The sequence below is a fragment of the Pelodiscus sinensis genome, chromosome 18 (genome assembly GCF_052426305.1).
Source record: "Pelodiscus sinensis isolate ZL-2025 chromosome 18, ASM5242630v1, whole genome shotgun sequence".
In the NCBI taxonomy this organism is placed as follows: Eukaryota; Metazoa; Chordata; order Testudines; family Trionychidae; genus Pelodiscus; species Pelodiscus sinensis.
This window is the reverse complement of record NC_143069.1, coordinates 8,333,874-8,355,289: the sequence shown is the minus strand read 5'-3', so window position 1 is coordinate 8,355,289 and position 21,416 is coordinate 8,333,874. Positions and strand designations below refer to the sequence as shown.

Below are 21,416 nucleotides of genomic sequence, written 5' to 3'. Positions count from 1 at the left end.
GAAGGGGGAGGGATGCTTAGTGCTCAGTCCCGCCCCCCAGGAAACCTCTCAGCTCCCATTGGCTAGTTTCTGACCAATCGCAGCTGAGAGATGATGCTGGCTGCTCCCTCCTCCCTCCCCCCTGCCAGGGGCAGAGCCACCTGGAGCAGTTTCCAGCTACAGCCTTCAGGTGCCTGCTAAGTGGCAGCTGCCTAGGAAAGCACCTCCCAGCCAGAGCCTGCCCCTGGCACCCACATCCCCTCCCCACCTCCCGGTCCCAGGCGCGTCCCCCTTTCCCCCAGGTCACAGCTCCCTCCCAGACCCTGCACCCCCCCAACACCCCTCTCCCAGGCCAGACTCCTCTCTGGCCCCGCACCCCCTCCCACAAACCCTCTGCTCCCCCTTCACCCAGGTCACAGCTCCCTCCCTGACCCTGCACCCCCCGACACCCCTCCCCCAGGCCAGACTCCTCTCTGGCACCCGCACCCCCTCCCCCAAACCCTCTGCTCCCCCTTCACCCAGGTCACAGCTCCCTCCCTGACCCTGCACCCCTCTAGAGCCCCTCCCCCAGGCCAGAATCCTCTCCTGCGCCCATAACCCCTCCTGGACCCTGCACCCCTATCCACCGCCCCAGATCATACCCCCCCTCCTTGCACCCAGGCTCCTCCCCTAAGCTCCCTTCTGCACCCAACCGCCCCGTCCCAGACCCCAAACCCCTCGGTAGAAATGTGGCCTTTGATCAGTTGCCAAAATGGCCCCCCCATGAAAATTATTGACCAAGCCTGATCCAAATGTTTTTTCAAATGTTGTTTAATCAGAATGTAAATACAATTCTGTACAATTGGGAGGGTTGGGGGGAGGGGGACGCAGCTGCTGGCTCCTCAGCTCCTGCTGCTCTCACTGGCTGTCTTCCTGCTGCAAGGGAAGCAGAATCCGTCACATTCATCCCTGGAGACTCAGGGGAACTGGGCCCCCCCAGCATTTCCACCCTCCTCCCCCCTGCTCTCTGGTCACCCCCCGTCAGGCCCGCAGGGTGAGCTCCTGACCCCCCCAGGTCTCCTGACACCTCGGCCCCCTCCCGCCTCCTAGGACAGTTTCTGTGTTCAGAGCCTCCCCCACCCCCAGGGACGCTCGCAGGGGCAGGAGGGATTCTGCCAGCAGGGACGTGGGGTGGGGGCAGCCTGAGGAAAGGGGCGGGGGACTCCCTGAGGGGATGGGAAGGAGACCCTGGCCCTGCCCCACTCTCCTGCATCTGCTGCGGCTGCTCACCATGTATTCCAGGAGCTGATGGGCCTGCCCCTGCAGGGCGTGGGCCAGGACCAGCCCGGCCTTGCTGTGGCGCCGCAGGGGGGAGCGGGCAGCGTGCAGAGCAGTCTCCAGAAAGGCATTCTCCTGCTCTGGTGTGAAGAGCTGCCCAAAGACCTGGAATCAAGAGCACAGGAGGTTTCAGCTGACGGCCCAGAGCCCGGCCCCAACTCCTGGGGCTAAAACAGCTTCCTCCTCCCCCAAACTCCCTTCCAGACCCTGCACCCAGACGCTCTCCTCACCCGGCACCCCAAGCCCTGCCCCAGGTCACCCCTTCCTCCTGCCCCCAAGGCCCTCCCAGACCTCACCCCCCTCCGCACAACAGAGCAGCCCTAGGCCACTGGCCAACATCTTGGAGCAGCCTCCATCGAAAAGTGTTGCCCCCCCCTCCCGCCTTGGTTCCCCTCCTACGGGAGATCCGGGCTCCGTGTGGCGCTGCCCCTAGGAAGCGCCGCCCCTTTGAAACGCCGGGACAGCGTCACAAAGGGGCAGCGCCGCCCTGTCCACGGCTCGAATAGTCGAGGGAAAATGCATCGACTATTCGATCAGCGACTCACTCCCCACTTCCCATCCCGCGTCCTACCCGCACGAGGGCCCCAGCCAGCCCCACCCCCGAGCCCTGCCCTGCCCTGGCAGCGCGTCCTTACCTCTCCCACCCGCACGCTGTTGCTGTGAGCCAGGACCCATCTTTCTTTGTAGTAGTGTCTGCACCACAGGTCCTCTGCCTGGTGGATGTTGAGGCCTGGAAGAGACACAACAGGGTCATTCTGCTGGCAGGTCTGAGCCCTTCCCCTCCCACGGGTCCCTGCAGGCATCCCTGGGCAAATGGAGGGGCACAGGGGGCAGAAGGAGGGGAACACAGAGGGATGCATCCCCCCTTGGGCCAGTCTGGGGGAAAAGGGCTGGGTCCCCTCCCCCCGCCGCCGGCACCCTCAGGGTGTCCCTGGGGCCCAGGTCCCGGCTGGGTTCCTTACCCCTGTGGTGCAGGAGGAGTTGATACAGGCTGTGCACCCCCTCCCGGGCCAGCCGGCTGACGTCTTCGGATGGGTCCGAAATAAAAAGGCCCAGCTGGGCCACGTGGTGACCCATCCTCGGCCAGTCGGCGGAGTTCTGAGGGGAGAGAAGAGGGGGGGTCCCTCAGCATCCTGGGGCTGCACGTCCCATGCAAACGGCCGCCGAGGCGGGTCTGAGCTCTGGGGACGGACAGAGACACCTCCCGGGGCGGGGCGGGGCCGGCCTTGCGAGGAGACAACCCTGAGCAATGGCCCCGACTGAAGGGTCACTCCGGGGGTGGAACAAGGGGATCCACTGACGGCCACTCCCCAGTCCCAGTCCCTCAAGAGCCCCCCTGAAGGGCCCAGGGTCGCCCCTCCCCGGGGAAAGGAGAACGCGGCCCATTCCCGGCCCATTCCCGGCCCTGCCTCTGCCTCCCGGGGACGCTCCCAGCCCCGCGCCCTGCAGCCCCAGACCCCCCGGCTCCGAGGTCACTTACGTCAAACCCCGGGAGGGTGGTGGCGACTCCCAGCAGGGCCGTGGTGCTGCCAAGGGCCCTGGCTCGCTCCTGGGGCAGGCGGGACTCCAGCCACGGGCTCAGGTGCTGGGGGGGAAAGAGGCAGGTCAGGACCCGTAGGGAGGTGCCGGTTCTGGGCAGAGCCTGGGGCTCCTCTCGGACTGTGCCCCCCCCAGCCACTGACACTGCTCCTCTCTCGGCCCCCCGAGGAAGCAGGGACAATGGCCCCGTCCCCCCCACGGGGCTCACCTCCATTATGAGCTGCAGCCGGGCGGTGTCTGGGGACTCGGCGAGGAGGCTCGCCAGTAGGGCCTGGAGGTCGTAGGGAAGGGCCCGGATGAACTGCTGCAAGACAAGGGGGAGCCCTGGGTCAGAGGGGGGTTGGGGAATCCAGGCCACCCGCTGGCTCCGGGGTGCAGCCTTGAGCAGGGTCTGAGCCGCCTCGCAGAGCAGGGAGGAGCCCAGGCTGGGCATGGAAGGGACGGGCCCCCCGGGAGAGCAACGGGAACCCTGGACGGAAGGATCCAAACCTGCAGCTTCTTCCCTCCCTCTGCCACCCGCCCCCCCACTCCTCTCTGGAGCTCCAGCCCAGCCCGGGAGCAGGGCCCGGAGGGACGTACCTGCGTGTGGATGGGCTCCTGCTGCCAGTCCCCAGACACTGTCTGTCCCACGGCCGCCGTCAGCAGGGGGCTCAGGAGCTGGGCCCGCAGGGGAGGCTGCAAGGTGCTGGCAGGAGAGAGGGGCAGAGGCTGTTAATTCAGCAGCAGGAGACAGAGACTTTCCCACTCCCTGGCCAGGGGATCTGCTCTGGGGGAGTCGGCGGGGGGGGGGTTGGTACCTGAGGCTGCAGGCGGCGTTGAGGCAGTCGGCCAAGACCAGCGGGGGGGCGAGTCCTCCATGATCTCCTGGGAGACCCAAGGAGACAAAGGGGCGTGTGAGGCTGGGGCCCCCAAGAGACGCTCACGCGGCCAGAGCCCCCACCCAGCAGGATCCAACCCCACTGCCTCCCGCTGCCCTGTAGCCCCCCTGCCCGGCACAGGGCCCCTCCCAGCACCCCCCTCCCAAACCGGGACCAGCTCAGTCCTTGTCCCGAGGCCGTCTCCTGTCCCTCACTGCCCTGGTGACCAGCCTCTGAACCTCCTCATCCCTGCTCCCCAGGCGCATCCCCAGCAGCCCGCTCGGCTCCCTTCCAGCCCCCCATGGCCCGGGGAGACCCCTCCCTGTCCCGAATCCCCCTTCCTGTCCAGCACCCCAGACCTGCCCCATTTCTGTGTCCCTCCCTCCTCCAGCATCCCAACCCGCCCTCACCATGTCCACCTCCCCCTCCGACTCCAGAACTCCTGGCCCCACCCATCCCGTTTCCAGCACCCCCACCCGCCGCCATGGCCCAGGCAGACCCGCGTCCACCCCACGTATCCCCTCCCCTCCTCCCGGCCGCCGCGACTCGCTTACAACGATCCTGGCCACCATGGTGTCCTTGCAGCAGCGCGGCGCCAGGGTGTCCTCGCCCCTTTGGAGGGCGGCGAGGCAGGCGAGGGGGACGGCCAGAAGGAACCGCTGCAGGGCGGCTGGGCTCTGCACCCCAGAGAGAGTCTGTGAGCCTGGGGCCTGCCTGCCCCCCACGGACAGCTGCAGGGGCTCAGGCCTCCCAGGAGTGGAGGTGGGAGCTGCCGGTTGTCCAAGCACCCACACTCCCCCCGCAACTGCTGCCTCAGGCTTGTGGGGGCCCAGCTGGTGCGTGACAAGAGCCCCCAGCTTGGGGGGCCCAGGTCATGCAGGAGAAGGGGCCCCAGGGGGATCCCCAGGGACAAGCCCCTCCCAGAGGGGGGGGACGTGCTGGGAAGGGGCCGGACAATCTCGGGTCCCCCCCGTGTGGAGAAGGTTCCTACCGTGTCCCGGGTGTGGAGCTGCTCTTCGATGTCGTAGATGGCCCCTTCCTCCACCCGGGAGTCCACCCGCTCCCGGCAGCGCTCCGGTGAGGCGCAGGGGGACTCTGTGCGGGAGGGAAGGGACCAGGGTGACTCCAGCGGCCAGCAGGGGTCACGCGCCCCCATGTCAGGGACCCAGGGCAGGTTGGGCCCCACACGCCCCTCGCAGGGACCCATCCCCCTTCCACCCTCACATCTGCCAACGCCCTCAGCAGAGCCCCCACCAGGAACAAGAGAGCCAAGCAGCCCCCCCATCCATTGCCCTGGCTGCGGGGCAGACACTGGGGCTGCCCCCCCCCGGGGTACTGGGTGAGCCCCTGGGCCCAGTGTGTTCACGGCCCCTCACCTGGGTCTGAGCGGCTGCAGGAGGTGGCCCGGCTGCAGCTGGAGGCCCAGGCGCTGCTGCTGACGGACCTGGACCCACAGCTGCAGGGGCTGGTGCGGGGAGCGACGGGCTGGGGGCTCCCGGAGACTGGCAGGTCCCCGGGGGCCGGGCAGGGCGATGCCCCCTGGTGGTAATGGGGGCTGGGCTCCCGGGGCAGGTGTTTCTCTCCACAGAGGAGGCCCCGGAGCCACCCTACCCGGCTCCCCCGCTGGGCTGGGTCCCGCCTGCCCAGCCGCCCCTGGAGCCAGGTCCGGGGGGGCCTGGCCGGTGGGCGAGTCGCCCCGAGCTGGTGGGATTCAGCTTCCCCGCCCGCGGGGACGGAGGAGCTGCTCCCCACCGGCCCTGGGGCCATCTTCAGGGCTTTCTTGAACCACAGCCTGATGCGTTTGGCCATGCTGCAAATGAGGGGAGCAAAGGGGAGCTTGGGGCGCAGCCTGCAGAGCGAAATCCAGGGGTTCCAGCTCCCCAGAGCGACTGCCCCCAGCCCCCAAATGGCCCCTTGCTTATCGGCTCAGTCTTGCACTGGCACTGCAAGGACCTGAGTCTCCTGCCCATCAACAGCCCCTGCTCGGCCAATCAGGGGAGAGTCTAAGGTGTGGGGGGTGGAGCGTTCTCCCCAAAGACACCGGCATAGACCTGTTCCAGCCCAGGTCCCCACAATGGGGGCTGCATCCCCCGCCCCACGGCTCCTGCAAACCACCCCCCGTCCTTCAGCTAGTCTGTTGGGTCACAAGCTGGGGGGGCAGCAGGGGAAGGTCACAGGAGAGGCAAGAACAGAGCAGAAATGTGGGGGGATGGAGGAAAAGGGAAACCAACCAGGAGAAAGCCCCAGTGGTGCTAAGGACGCAGCCCAGGTGAGGAATCACCTTCTGGCCCTTGACCGAGGGCTGGGCCTGCCTGGAACCCAGCCGGCCCCGGGCGGGATCCAACCCCTGGGGGCTCTTACCTTCGTCACAAAGGTGTCGGGATGTGGAACTCACAGAGCACAAAGGAACCGTGAGGAGGAGACGCACCAGAGCTAAAGCAACCGGGGGTCTCCAAAGTCCCCTGGGCCCGCCCCCCGCTTTTATCAGCCTGAGACGTGGGTCCCTCTGTGAGGTCACCACCTCCCCACCTGCCCTTTGCCTTATATGCTGAGGGCTGCCCAAAGCCCCTGTGAGGTCACTGCCCCCCCCCCTCACCCTGCCAGGCAAATGTCCTGCCTCTGGCCACCCCCCTGGGAAGTTGGAGCCATTACTTGGGGTCCCTCCCCCTCCCTCACTGGGCACCCTGCAGGCAGCAGCTCCAGTAGCCCCATAGGCTGCTCCCTGCCCTACACTGCAGACTTCTTGCACAAGAACTGTTTCACGCCAGAGTTCTTGCGCAAAAGGTCTCGTGCAAGAGCACCTCCACCCTGCCATGGGCTTTTGCACAAGAGCGCCCATGGCATTGTGAACACTTTCTTGTGCAAGAAAGCTCTGATGACCATTTTAGCCATAAAAGTGTCTTGCTCAAGAAGCCCCTGGTGCCCGTCCACGCTGCCTTCTTGCACAACAGCTCTTGCACAAAAGGGGCTTATTCCTCGTGGGGAGAGGAATAACTCCTGTGCAAGAAGCCCTCTTTTCTGATGCTTTACTGTAAATTTACTTGCACAAGAATTCACGTGCAGTGTAGACGTGCCACAAGTTTTCGCACAAGAACTGTTGTTCTTGAGCAAAATGTCTGCAGTGCAGACGTGGCCTTGGTGTCACCCAGCACTGGACTTCCTGGCCAGGAGCAAGAGTTAGAGCCTCCCACTCGCCCCGCTGCCTCTGACGGGCTCCCGTCCGGCCCCAGCCCTGGGCTTTGCCCTAGCGCATCCCAGCAAGGCCTCTGGCCTGCACTAGACCCATTGACATGTGGAGAATCCACCACTGCCCTGGGGCGCTTGTGTCTGTGGGACTCGGACTCACAGCTGAGCATGGAGCCTGATTTCTCCCAAGACTTTGGCTCTTTCCTGGCCAGGCCCTGGGGCTGGTTCCACCTTTGTCTGCCAGGGACCGATACTGTCTCTCCAGGGTGGCCCTGCAGTGCAGGCACCTTCCTTTCCCCCCTCGGGAGCAGTCATTGTTCTGCACCCCACAAAGCAGTGGGGGGCTCCTGGTTGCCCAGGTACCAATCTCTGAGCTTCTCTCTCAACGGGGGCCAGGCCTGGAGGCTCTAGTCCCCCTGAGACTCACTGGTGCTGGCTCACCCCCTGTCCTGCTCGTGGCTCCGTTGTCCTCCTCCCCACAGCCCCCCCCCCCACCTCTAAATGCTCCTCACATCAGTTCCCCTTCCCCTTCCCCGTGGCCAGGCCCTGCAGGGCTCTGGGGGCTGGTTTGCTGCCCTCAGCCCTGCAGTAGCCTGCTCCCCAGTTTGCAGCCCCTCCCATCATGCGTGGGGTCTCCTGGTACCGGAGGGAGGACGGGGGCAGACCAGGAAGGTTAATTTGATGTTGCAGCGGCAGGAGAAGGGGGGGTGGCGCAGAGGAGCTGTCAGTACATTATTCCAATACGCCATCCCAGTGCAGGTGTCGCACTCAGCTCTACCTGCAGGGGAGTCTCTATCTGCGGTGAGCAGAAAGGGGGTCTAGGACACACACACAAGTGGCCCCAGAACCACGCAGGAGCAGAGTCGTTCTGCAAAAGGGAGAGGTTTATTAGGTCTGCGAGGGCGGCCGTAAGGGGGTGTCGTGTGTGTGCCCCTCATCTCCGTCTGGGCAGCGGCACCGGTCGGGCTCAGAATTGGGCACAGGACCTGACCACGGCACCATCGATCTCCAGTGTATTGATCTGCTGGAAGCCGCGGCAGAGCTGAATTGCAGAACGGCTGCCCATTGGCAAAGACCTTGAAATGCTGGTTCCTGCAGCCGATGGAGAGTAACACACTCCTCCTGGGGGGAGGAGCAGCCAAGAGAGGGACCCACTCAGACCGGCCTGGCAGCGTGACGTAGTGGAACCAGCGCTGCCTAGGTGGGGTTCTACCTCCCCCCAGTCTGCTTCTGAGACCGAGTTTCCCCCTCTGCCCCATGGGCTAACAACAAGGCACTTTACAAACATTCTCTGTGCCATCGGCATTGTATGAAGGGGGAAACTGAGGCATGGAGCGGCATCTGATTTATACAGCCCAACCCAGTCCCCACCCCTCTCAGTCTGCAGGAAAAGAAGCCAAGTGCTCTTGTTCCCACTACTCCTCCATGCCCCTGCTTCCACCTGATGTCAAATACACAAAGCTCACTACTTCTTCTTTCCTGCACTTAAGCCAAGCAGATCAGGATGGGGAGGAGACATGAGGGAGCCCCCAGGCTCTTGCTCTCTCTCGCACATACACACACATATATTACTTTAGAAAATGCCAGGTGTGAGCTAGAGGAGAATCTCCATTAACTGTTAGCACTATAGGGCATATGATACATACATAAAGCATTTACAGTCCATCCAGCAGAGGGCAACAATACACCCCGCACACATGTAGCTCCCCCTCCTTTTCCAAATGCCCCAAGTTTTAAACTACTGGAGACTACCCATTAGCTGTTAGTTGTATAGGAGCTATGGGTATGTCTACACTACAAAGTTAATTCGAACTAGCAGCCGTTAGTTCGAATTAACTTTCATAGGTGCTACACATACAAACCGCTAGTTTGGACTTAATTCGAACTAGGTAAACCTCATTCTACCAGGAGTAACGCCAAATTCGAATTCAGTAGTTGGATTTAAGGGCTGTGTAGCCACTTAATTCGAACTAGCTGGAGCCCAGCCCTTCCCAGTTTGCCCTGGTGGCCACTCTGGGCCAAAGCAGGAAAACTCCTCTCCCCTCCCCAGCCCTGGGGCCCTTAAAGGGGTAGACTCTGGCCAGACGGCACTTGCCAGAGCCAGCCCTGCCAGCAGTCTCTGCCCCGAACCAGTGGCTGCAGGATGAGCCAGGCAGCCAGTGCCAGCGAGCCGTCCCCCCGTCCAGTCCCCCAGCACCCAGGGGCCAGCCAGGGGCCGTAGATGGCGCGCACCCTCCTGGTCTACTGTGGAGGTCATGGACCTCATTGAGGTTTGGGGGCAGGCCCCCAGCGTCCATGATCTCCGCACTAGGAGGAGGAACGCGGCCGTCTACAGGCGCATAGCGGCCGCCATGGCCCGAAAGGGACACAGGCCACCCAGGAGCAGGTGCACGTGAAGGTCAAACAGCTGTGGCAGGCGTACGCCAGGGCCACCAGGGGCGGCGCCGCAGCAGGGGCTGCCACCTGCCCCTACTTCCCCGCCCTCGACCGACTCCTGGGGGGCGGGGCGGTCTGCGCCAGCCTGGGAGGCAGCGAGCCGGGACTGGAGGGCCCTGACCTGGGCACACCGGAGGGGCCACCACAAGGAGTTCCAGCACTGGAGTCGGCAGGGTCATCCAGGGAGGCCATACCGGGTAAGTAGTTCGAATTAAGTAGTTCGGGGGAGGAGGCGGGAGGGAGACCAGGGACCGCACACGTGGGCCATGCCTCCCACGGATCACACAGACACCTGTGCACGTGCAAGCACATGCCCTGCCACGCTCCAGCTGCGTGACACCCAGGGGCCGTGGCCCAATAGGCACATGCATGTCTGAAGAGACCTGACATGCTCCTGACCCTGGGGCGGGACCCAGCAGGATGCTTTCCCTTCACACGTCTCCTCTACACGGAGGCAGGGGACATCTCCCCCCCCCCCCCCGCCCGCCGCCCCGGCCACGCTATACACGGCACAGGGACATGGGTGCGGTCTTGGGGCAGCTCCCAGTCCCGGGGAGAGCCAGACATCCTGACCATGGCCTCTGTATAAGCACAGCAGCTCTGATGGTGCAGGGCATGGTCACCCTCACGTTGCGGGGTGGGGGGAGGGGGCTGGGCATCATCTACTGTGTCCCCAGGGAGAAGTGACCACTCTCTTTCTCTACAGCTGCACCAGCTGCTCGTGCAGGGCGCACCACCCCCCCAGGACATGCTCCCGCACCCACAGCCTGCTCCGGACCACCACCACAGAGCAGGAGTACTGGGACCAGCACCTGGGGTCCTTGCGAGCCCTGCACCACACCGTCGAGGCCTGGATGTGGGAAGACCTGCAGTTCCGCCAGGAGCTGCTGGCTGAGGACCGAGCCAGAAATGCAAATCTGTAGGCCCTGCTGCAGAGCATGGTGCCCTGTGCTGATCCTGCGCCTGCTGCCCCCCCAACAACTGTCCCTCCTCCCACTCCTGCCCCCCTCCCACCTCTTCCTCCTCAACCCCCACACCCTCCTCCTCCTCAATGTCCACATCCCCCACCTCAACCTCTGCACCCTCCACCCCATCCCCCCTGGGACGCCGAGGCCCCCTCCCTCGACGTGCTGGGAGGCGGTTGGCCCGGCGAGACCCCCACCCCGATCCCTGAGTTTCCCCTCCCCCTCTTTCCCCTTGCTTTCCCCTTCCAGCTCCCTCCTCCCAGTTTTCCCCCTCCCCTCTCCCACACTCTCTCCTGTCCTTTCCTGCCTCCTTTCCCCGTCTCCCCACAGTTTTATTTCCCCTCCCCAGTTTTGTTAAATAAAGAGAGTTTGTATTTTTGAACACACGTGCCCTTTATTTTGTACATCAGGAAGGGGGGGCTAGGGAGGGGTAAGTGGAAGAAGGTGAGGGAGGAATGGGGCATGAGCCCCCGATGGGGAGGACTAGGGTGGCTCTGCGGGCTCCTTGGGGTGGAAGCTCTCCTGCAGGGCCTCCTGGATCCTGACAGTCCCCCGATTGACCCCCCCCCCCCCTGGATGGCTGAGTGCTGTGATGTGCCGAGTGCGAGCACTCAGGGCACTCCAAGTCAGGACTGCTTTGCTGTCCCTCATTGAGGTAGACAAGCTAGTGGGGAACCCTGAGAACTGTCTGTCCGGGGTGGGGGTCGGGTCCCTTTAAGCACAGCCCTCAGCTAGCCTGAGGCAGCAGCTCCACGCTCTAAGTCCTAACCTGATGCCCTGCCGGCACTGCTTCCGGCCAGCCTTAACCTCGGTTCAGGGTCCACTCAATGTGGACATGCTAGTTCGAATTAGCAAAATGCTAATTCAAATTAGTTTTTAGGTCTAGATGCACTAGTTCAAATTAGCTTAGTTTGAATTAGCTAATTCGAATTAAGTTAGTTCGAATTAGCGCTGTAGTGTAGACATACCCATTAATGACACACTCTTGCAGTTCTGATGCCATGCAACAGAGGGCAACAGACTGCACAGAAAACGTTGTGTATGAAAAAAAAAGCTTATTGAAGTTTTTCTACAATATTTTACCAACATTTTTAAAGCAAAAATGGTTTAATTTAAGTTAAATCTTTGCCCTCAGACACTTCACGTGCAATGATCTTGGGCATTGCACACAATAATTTAGCACTGAAAGGCGATCTTTTCCTGTGCTTTGCGGTGACCATTTGGATTTGGGCATCAAAATCCAAACTGGCAGGAAAATGTCTATTTGAAACTAAACCTCACACAAGCCATTTGTGCTTCTAACTGACCGTTCTGTCTCCTTTCATTTGCAAAAAACTCAAAACAAAGGAAACTGTCCAATAGAAGCCCAGGTGGGATAATACGTCTGGTGCCTCCTGCCACAGCAACCCCCCACCCAGTGAGTGCAGAGGAGGCAATAACTCACTGGCTGCCGGGTTACGACAGGGGCAGGGAATTCCAGAAGAAACTCGCCCAGCAGAAGGGTTTGGGATTCCCCCTCGGAAAGAGCCACTTTCCTGCCCTGAAAAGACATTTCCAGGCTCAGTCTGCTGGGCAAATCCCAGGAAAGGGGCAGGGAGACAAAGCGTCTCATTGGACGAGCCCGCCCCCCTGTTGTGTCATCATATTTCCTTTGGCATCTGTTGCCATGTGTGACGGACCGGACCAGGCCGTGTCTGGGCACAGCTGAGGGCATCCGCTCAGGGCGAATTGCTCAAATCCGGGGCTCCTTACAGCCCCCAGACTGGTGACCTTTCCAAACAGGCCACAAACCAGTCCCACGGAGCGCTTCAGCAGCCTGCCTGAAGCCTCCCGAGCAAAACCCCTCCGATACCCCAGCAATATCCGTGCCCCAGATGGCCCCGGGCCTCATACACCGGTGGGGGGTCCTAGCACCCAATCCCACCTACCCCGAACAAGTTCTGTCTGGTCCCAAGAAACCAGCCACAGATCCCTGGTCAATTTACCCTCTGGACCTTACCCACAAATCACGCTGCGTCAATCCTTTAGCATCTAACATCTAAAGGTTTATTACCACAAGAAAGAAAAGCATGAGAGTAAGGTTGTTAAAGGATAGTACATTACATGCATCGAAGGGAAGCACCGACACAGACGGGCGCAGAGAAAAACGCTTTGCTGTCCCTCGGCGAGGTAGGCAAGGAAGCGGAAAAGCTGAGAACCGGCGGTCCAGGGGGGTCCCTTTAAGCACGAGCCTCAGATAGCCTCAGACAGCAGCCACACAAAGCAACTACTGACCTGATGCCCTGCCAGAACCGGTTTCAGCTGCCCTTAAGTGCTCCCCAGCGTCCAATCAGTGTGGACGCGCTAGTTCAAATTAACAAAACGCTAATTCGAACTAGTTTTTAACAACTTAGTTAGTTCGTAGTAGCGTTGTAGTGTAGACATACCCAGAGTTACCTGTACCCCCCTCACAAACCCCATACATGCTTCTGGGCTGTGTTACAACATTACCCCACATGCCCACACAGTCATTCCTTTTGTGCTTCAATTCTCTTAGGTTGAAGTTCAACTCCAGCAGCTTTTTCCCGGCCTAGATTGATTTGTCTGTCCAACTCTGCCATTCTCTCTGCATGTTCTGCCATCTCCTCTGCATATCTTGCCCACTCTCGCTCCATCTCCTGCCTTAGTCCAGCAATTTTTTCGGCTAGCTTCTGATCTCTTTCAGACATATCTTCGGCTTCTAACATACATTCCAGTTTAGAGGCTCTTTCTCTAAACATAATGCCTCTCTCCCAGCACAAAAGTCTCAGAGCTCTCATATAGTTGCTGGCTCATTGCAGCGGCTTTTTAACCAACCCAACACTCAACACCAAAAATCAAATTTAGACAGCGTTGGGTCTTGATCCAAACCTCAATTGACCAAGATCTGTGGATCCTGCCGACTACACCACTGTGACGGACCGGGCCGTGTCTGGGCACAACTGAGGGCGTCCGCTCAGGGCGAATTGCTCAACTTTGGAGCTCCTTTCAGTCCCCAGACTGGTGACCTCTCCAAACAGGCCCAAACCAGTCCCACGGAGCGCTTCAGCAGCCTGCCTGAAGCCTCCCGAGCAAAACCCCTCCGACACCCCAGCAATATCCATGCCCCAGATGGCCCCGGGCCTCATACACCGATGGGGGGTCTTAGAACCCAATCCCACCTACAAGTTCTGTCTGGTTCCAAGAAACCAGCCACAGATCCCTGGTCAATTTACCCTCTGGACCTTACCCACAAATCACGCTGAGCCAATCCTTTAGCATCTAACATCTAAAGGTTTATTATTACAATAAAGAAAAGCATGAGAGTAAGGTTGTTAAAGGATAGTACATTACATGGATAGAATCTCCCAGTTCTCGATGCAGGCTCTAGCAGAGATGTTACAGCTGCTGGCTTACAAGTCCTTGTTGCGCATCCTAGGATCAGGATGGGTCCACAGGTCTTCCGGGCTCTTCGATCCCTGCAGTGCTGCCTCTGGGATGAAGTGCTGAGCTGAGCACCAAGATGGAGTTGACCACATGGACTCTTTATACATCCTTCCTGGTCTCTTCTTGACTGCAGCAGGTCACCTGGCCAGCGGCCTATCCCTGCGTTCCCTGCTGGCAGCTTTCAGGTGTCCACCCTCATTCTTTAGGTATGTCCTTGGCCCATTGAGTGCCATTGTCCCACAGGGCCTTGCTAATTAGCATGTCCACAGGCCGGGCTCTGCCCAATGCTCAACCACATGCAGAGAACTATTCAGTATCCACACAGACTACAGATTCCTAACTACACACACAGACATTATACAATCACATGACTCGTGTACACAGGATCAGCAGACAGTAAGCTCCTATTCAATACCTCACATGGCCCCCTTTTATACCATTTTTGGGGCCAACCCCTCCCCCTCATGGATGCAGCAGTGATCTGGCTGCTCCCCTCAAAGTCCCGTAACGTGACAGTAGTGTTAACATGGCCTGTGACCTTAATGCATGAACCCTGATTTCTTGAGACAAGACACTGGCATGCAGAGCCCTGCAGCAGCTGCCTCCGATGTTTTATGGATGGTACCCATGAGGCCTGGGACAGCTTGGGGGATTACGTGGGGGCCTGGCATGGGGGCAGCAGGAGTCAGGCCCCCTCACTCAGTGCGGTGGCAGGAGCTGAAGTAACCTGGCAGCCTGCTCTGCCCCACCCATCTCCCAGCTGCTGCACTCTGCTTTGCCATGGTGGTGGGAAGCAGATGTCCAGGCCCTGGCCTGCTGCAGAGCTCACGAGAGTGGAGCACAAGGGGTTAGGGTTGCCAGGTGTCTGGTATTGACCCAGACACTCCGGTATTTTCGCCTCTTGTCTGGTAAAGAATTTCAGAATTTTTGCTCAGCAAAGAATCCTTGGTGTTTCTCATAAAAAACATGATTGTTTGGTGTTCCTCAGTCTTAAAAAGTTTAAGAAACATTGCTCCAAGGTGCCACAGGTCTCCTCGTTGTTTTTGCAGTGGCTTATGTTAGATGTGCCGTTCTATATAGTGGTTAGTCGTGTTGTCTTTGCTCTGACTCTGCAATACAGGGTCAGGCAGCTGCCCTGGATCCAGCTGCGGGCACACGTCCATGTTTCTAATCCTGGATTTGTGCAATGTGCACAAAACACCACGGGTAACAAGGGTTTCAAGAACCTTCCCTGCATTTGAGAGCAAACAACCCCTGAGGAGTTGCTCACGCTCCAGGTGCAGTTTTCTGCAACTGCTCTGAGCTACGTGAGCTAATGGCAGTGAAGTGAAATATGGCAGGCTGGCCGGGAAAGCCAGCAGAGGGATGCCGTGCAGGACTGGCCGGTACAGAGAGAAAAACCGGAGCAATGTTCTGAAAGGGAGGAGGTTCCCCCAGACAATCTGTAACAATATTCCTGAGTGCAAAGGGAGGGAACACACCAGCTGAGTCTGATCACCCCGGAGAAGCCAGCCAGCAAACCCTTTAAAGAACGTGTGAATTGTTCCAGAGCGTGCCAGCCAAGCTCCTGGTGACAGCAGAAAGGCTCAGGTTTCAGAAGCAGAATCAGCTTGAAGGTGAATCTGTTTCCTCTTATGCAACAGACTTTAAAAGACTGGCAGAAGCAGGCTTACCGGGTGCCCTAAGAGAGAGGTTTGTGTCTGTGCTGCTCAGTGATCACATTCAGAAGAGACTTAACAATTTCAGCTCAATGCCCAGTGGAGAGTGGAGAGGTGCTGATGTTACTGGCACTAAAACAGGAGTAGGGAAGCATAAACCATCTAACCCTAGATGAGAACAGGTCCACAGCACAGTGTGGGAAAGGGGGACTGACCTCAAGCTGTAATTAACGGAGTTGCTTTGCACTAGGAGAAATGAGGCCGAGCGTGAATCAGGGTAAGAAGAAGGACTGTCAATGCACACTCAAGACAGGCGGGGTGACAGGCAGGGAGAGGAGTGCAGGCAGCCGGTCTGTGGATAGTTGAGCAAAATGGACAAGTTAGCAGCTGTTTGACATCCCGAGTGGTGGGGAAAACCTTAAAGTGGAATTATGCAGGGGCCACCACAGGGGAGGGACATGGGGGGCACTGGCCACAGGATTCCCCCAGCCACATGATTCCTCCCCACAGCACCCCTAGCCCAGGGGAAGGGGCCCCACATTTTCTCACCCTTTCCCCTCCCCTGCCCCAGCCCAGGCCCTGTTTTTTCCTGCCCCAGCCCTACTCCACCCGTCCATAGAACCATAGAATCCCAGGGCCGGAAGAGCCATCGAGTCCAAGCCCTGCCCAAGGCAGGACCAACCCCAACTCCATCATCCCAGCCAGGGCTTGGTCAAGCCGGGACTTAAAAACTTCTAGGGATGGGGATTCCACCTCCTCAGTGCTTCACCTAAGCCCTCACCGCTGCTCTGGCCCCTCTCCCACCAAGCCCCAGCCCCCCAGTGACATGGCCCCAGGGACTAGTGGGGGGACCGGGGCCAGTAGCAGAGGTCGGCCTCCCTGCACTCACCGGCAGCAGCAAAGGGAAGTGGAGCGACCCAGGCCAGAGGCCCGATCCCTGCTGCCAGTGCTAGCCCTACCCCCCACCAGTCCCAGGGGCGGCATCATGGGGGGGGCTTTGGGACAGCAGCAGGGATCAGCTGCCCCACAGTCACTGGTGGCGACAAGTGGAGCGACGAGGCTCGGAGCCGGCAGGGCAGGCAGGGGGGGAGGGGGAACCCAGGCTGCTGCCCCAAAGTGCAGAGCCTAGGGCGGTAGGACAAACCCTCTGTAGGATGGGTCGGCAGTGCCCACTGGCTGCTGGCCCCTTGCCCCCCACTCCCACAGGCATGTGACCCTTCATGCCCCCCCATGCGTGTCACCCCTGGAATTGTGGGTTGGCTCCACAGTGTCTGTTACCCCACATTTTAAAAACACCAAGCAGATGTTGATGTGACTAAGACTTAGGAGAGAAAGCCACGCCCCCTGGAGCCACGCGGCTGAATGCAGAGTATAGCCAGGAGTGTTTGTTAGACACTGAGAAGGTTACATCAGCTTCCTCCAGGCTAGAAACCTCTCGAGATCCTGCGGTCACTTTCAGCAGCTTTGAACAGTCAAACACCAGCTGGAAAGGATGCTAAGCCAGACCTCGGAGGGGAGCTAAGAGCTAGAAAAGTCATATACATAAGAACACAACATAAGAACGGCCGTACTGGGTCAGACCAAAGGTCCATCTAGCCCAGTATCCTGTCTGCCGACAGTGGCCAGCACCAGGTGCCCCAGAGGGACCGAACACAAACAGAGGCCGGGGGCGCCATTCCTTACCCCCTGGCTAATAGCCTTTTATGGACCTAACCTCCATGAATTTATCTAGCTCTTTTTAAAACTCTGTTATAGTCCTAGCCTTCACAGCCTCCTCTGGCAAGGAGTTCCACAGGTTGACTATGCACTGTGTGAAGAAGAACTTTCTTTTATTAGTTTTAAACCTGCTACCCATTAATTTCATTTGGTGTCCTCTATTCTTGTATTATGGGAACAAATAAATAACTTTTCTTTATTCACCCTCTCCACACCATTCATGAGTTCATAGACCTCTATCATATCCCCCCTCAGTCTTCACTTTTCTAAACTGAAAAGTCCCAGTCTCTTTAGCTTCTCCTCATATGGGCCCCGTTCCAAACCCCTAATCATTTTAAACAAAAAACAGGACTATGTAGCACTTGAAAGACTAACAAGATGGTTTATTAAGTGATGAGCTTTTGTGGGCCAGACCCACTTCCTCAGATCAAATTCTGGAAGAAAATAGGCACAACCATATATACCAGAGGGATACAATCCAAAAAAAAGTGAACACATATAAAAAGGACAAATCAAATTTCAGAACAGAGGGGGGATGGAGGGGAAGGTAAATGTCTGTGAGCTAACGATATTAGAGGTGATAATTGGGGAAGCTATCTTTGTAATCATTTTAGTTGCTCTTTTCTGAACCTTTTCTAATGCCAAAATGTCTTTTTTGAGGTGAGGAAATCACATCTGTACGCAGTATTCAAGATGTGGGCGTACCATAGTTTTATATGGGGCAGGAAGATATTCTTCGTCTTATTTTCTATCCCTTTTTAAATAATTCCTAGTATCCTATTCGCTTTTTTGACTGCTGCTGCACACGGCGTGGATGTTTCCAGAGAACTATCCACAATAACTTGAAGATCTCTCTCCTGATTAGTTGTAGCAAAATTAGCCCCCATCATATTGTATGTACAGTTGGGGTATTTTTTCCAATGTGCATTACTTTACGCTTATTCACATCTAGGCTGAGGGCAGGTCTATGCCTAAAACGCTGTGGCTGTAGCACTTCCTGATGTTACTTATGCTGATGGGAGGGCTTCTCCCGTAGGTGTAGCAGGTCCATCTCCACAGGAGGCAGTAGCTGAGCAGATGCAGAAAGCCCTCCCCACGACACAGCGCTGTGTAGGCCGGAGCTTCACTCGATATAACTGTGGCACTCAGAGGGGTGCAAATTCTAGGCACTCAAGCACAATGAGCAAAACTACCCTACCCCGGGAGACCGCCTGGGTTCCGACAATCTTATGTCCCGCTGAGATGAAGAAGGCCGACTCACTAGCCTGGGTTGCCTGCTGTTGGTCTAGGGCAGTGGTCACCAACCAGTCTCTGACAGGGGATCCTGACTGGTTTGGCTGGGACGTTATCAAGTGCTGGCACTTCAGTTGCCCCTCCACCCACTGTCCTGCTGCTTCTGCTCTCTGCCTTGGAGCTACCTCCTGTTTGCTGTGCTGGTGTGGGAGGGAGAAGAGGGGGCGCTGATGTCAGGGTGTCCTTCCTCCCTCCGCTCCTGTACCCTGTCTCCACACAGAGAGAAGGGGCTGGAGGGAGCCTGGCAATGCAAATCTCTGTCACTCTCACTCACTGTGTGTCTGTCACTCTCACCAACACACCCTGCCCTTCCCTCTCCTCTCCTGACCCCACACGTACATGGGGGGTTGTTACTTTTGCTGCTTGCAACGTGGCCTGGGCATTTCATCATTTTCATTTCTCTCTTACACGTAAATGGAATTCTTTGAGTAGTGAGTTCTAAAATGCAGAACCTGGCATGGCTGGAGTGATTATCCCTGTGGCAATTGTACTCCTGGAGGTGGCTGGCATGTCCCTGCAGCCCTTGAGAAGGGGGTCTCCACACGCTGTCCTTGCCTGCGGACACAACACCTGCAGCTCCCCTTGATCAGTAATGGAGAACTGTGGCCAGTGGAGGCTGTGGGGTTGGTGCTGCAGACGAGGGGCAGCATGTGGAGTCACTGCTGTACATGCCAGCTGCTTTTGGGGGTGGTGCAGGGGTGGGCCTGCCTTGGCTCTGCTGCTCCATCCCTGGGGGAACTGTCTGGCCACTCCCAGGGTGGGGCTTGAGCTCACAACCCTGTCCATCTCAAGCAGGTGCCCTAGGCCACTCAAGAACCCACCCCACCTTCAGAGGGGCCCTCATTCTGCTTTCCTAATGCTGAAGCCAGCTGCATCCCTAGGACAGCCTGAGTTGGCTGTCTGATCCCCAGGTGGGTGGGACTCAAGCCCACCACCCTGAATTCCCCAGGCACATGCCCTATCCCTAGGCCACTCCAGAACCCACTCACATTCAGGGCACCCTTTATCTTGCCTTCCTGATATGGGCAGTAGCTTGATTCCTGGGGCAGCCTGTGTTGGCTGTCCAGCCACTCCCAGGGTGGATGGAGTGGGGGGACGGACTCAAGCCCCCAACCTTGCACTCCCCAGGCAAATGCCCTATCCCCCTACTCCACTCCAGAACCCATCCCACCTCCCTACCTTCAGGGTGTCCCCTCTCACACTCCGAACCCCTTGGCCCAAGACCACAGCCTGCACCCCAACTCCCTACCCCAGCCTAGTGGAAGTGAATGAGATTTGGGGAGGAATGGGGATGGAGTAAGCTGGGTGAGACCTTGGAGAAGGGGTGGAGCAGGGTGAGACCTCAGAGAAGTGGGAGAAGGAAGCCGGGCAAGGGTATTTGGGTTTGTCAAGGCAAAATCCCCACTCTGGCATGATGAATGCAGAAGTGGGGGCCTGCAAAAGTACCCCCAAACCTTCTCTTTCCAGGCTTTGGTATAAAGCTTCCCCCCAAAATCTTAAAAACCTAGATTTGGGGGATAAAAATCCGCTGCCACCACCCAAGTAATGGTAAGAAAACCAGGGAAGAGATCACTTGGGAAATCTCAGCCCTAAAGTAAAACCAGGACACAAAAATTAACCAATACCAGGTTAATTAAAAAGAAAGAGAGAGAGAACTTTTATTATCACCGCGATACTCCTGTTACAAACATAACGACTAGATGGAAAAGTCACCAATTAATGTACTCATGGGCCAAAAGCTTAGTTACAAAGGAGAGGAAAACCCATGTTTAAATTCCCATTCCCAAACCATAAAACAATAAAACCTAACAGATTCATCTAAACTTTACCCTTCTTACAGATGGTGAAGAGTGTTTTCTTGGAGAGAGACATTCTGTCTGTCCCCCTCAGTGTCTGGAAAGAAAACTGTCTCTGAGACAAAGGAAGGAAAACCAAAAATTCCTTTGTCCCAGTTTGAAATTCCTACCTGCAGTTCTATTGGCTGACCACTACTTGGCTAGGTACAGTTAACCCCTTAGTCCCCAGGCTGCTGGCCATCTCTCATGACCATGACAGGGTTTGAGCTAGATCTTACATTGCACTTAAATTGAAAAAGTGATCCTGTGGTTAAAACGGTTGGAGACCACTGGTCTAGGGCATACCCCTCCATCAACACTCAAAAGCATCTGTTCCAATACAACAGACTAGCATTTGCTATTTCTTTGGCTCCTGCTATTGGCAAGGGGCCTGGACCAAGTTTTGCAAGGTATCCTGAGAACCCAGTTTTGTTTGGACAACATCAATAGAGCCCTGCATATCTGCCGGTATCTGCTTCCTGTCAATGCCAGTGAAGCGGAAACCAGCACAGGGATCCCACCCACTCCCCTTCCTGCTGCCAGGCAGAAGAGGTGGGGGCCCCTGCACTGCCAGCAGGAAAAGACACAACAAGCTCCGTCCAAAATGTCCCTGCAGGAGGGGCCGAGATCGAATTTTTTTGCGACCCACGACTACATGTTTATAAAGTATCTAAGTGCAGCCCACCTGGTGGCATTGTTTATAAAGTAGGGATAGGGCTGCGGGACCTTCCAAGAAAAAACTCTCTAGTTGCACGTGTGCACAGGACATAACCTGCTATTACGTTGCATACCGGCAACGCCGCGGCAGCGCGTGATCCCGTACCGAGCCAGACTTGCACATGTGAGTAAGACAGGTATAGCTTTGGCCCCCCACTCTACGCCGCCGGTACGAATGCTGCTCTCTGCCGTTTTCTCTGCCACATTCATCAGTTTGGGTATGTCTACACTACCCTCCTAGTTCGAACTAGCGGGGTAATGTATGCATACCGAACGTGCAAATGAAGCCCGGGATTTGAATTTCCCGGGCTTTATTTGCATAAGCCGTCCGGCGCCATTTTTAAATGCCAGCTTGTTCGAACCCCGTGCCGCACGGCTACACGCGACACGGGCTAGATAGTTCGGACTAGCAAGCCATTCTGAACTATCTGTACGCCTCGTGGAACGAGGTTCGAACAAGCCGGCATTTAAAAA

The 21,416-nt window shown here is 57.9% G+C and overlaps 1 protein-coding gene across 1 annotated transcript; it reads right to left on the bottom strand.

The window, feature by feature from the left end:
* Positions 1-691: 691 nt before the first annotated feature.
* LOC149523204 (maestro heat-like repeat-containing protein family member 7) lies at positions 692-20,296 on the bottom strand. The gene is made up of 11 exons (XM_089769970.1): positions 20,229-20,296; positions 4,684-4,787; positions 4,247-4,369; positions 3,633-3,699; positions 3,415-3,520; positions 3,044-3,139; positions 2,777-2,881; positions 2,259-2,394; positions 1,932-2,026; positions 1,249-1,401; positions 692-894 (listed from the first exon to the last, which is right to left on the bottom strand). Exons 6-11 carry the CDS (start codon positions 3,047-3,049, stop codon positions 877-879), a joined length of 513 nt encoding a protein of 170 aa, XP_089626096.1. The 5' UTR covers positions 3,050-3,139; positions 3,415-3,520; positions 3,633-3,699; positions 4,247-4,369; positions 4,684-4,787; positions 20,229-20,296; the 3' UTR covers positions 692-876.
* Between the last annotated feature and the right edge of the window lie 1,120 nt (positions 20,297-21,416).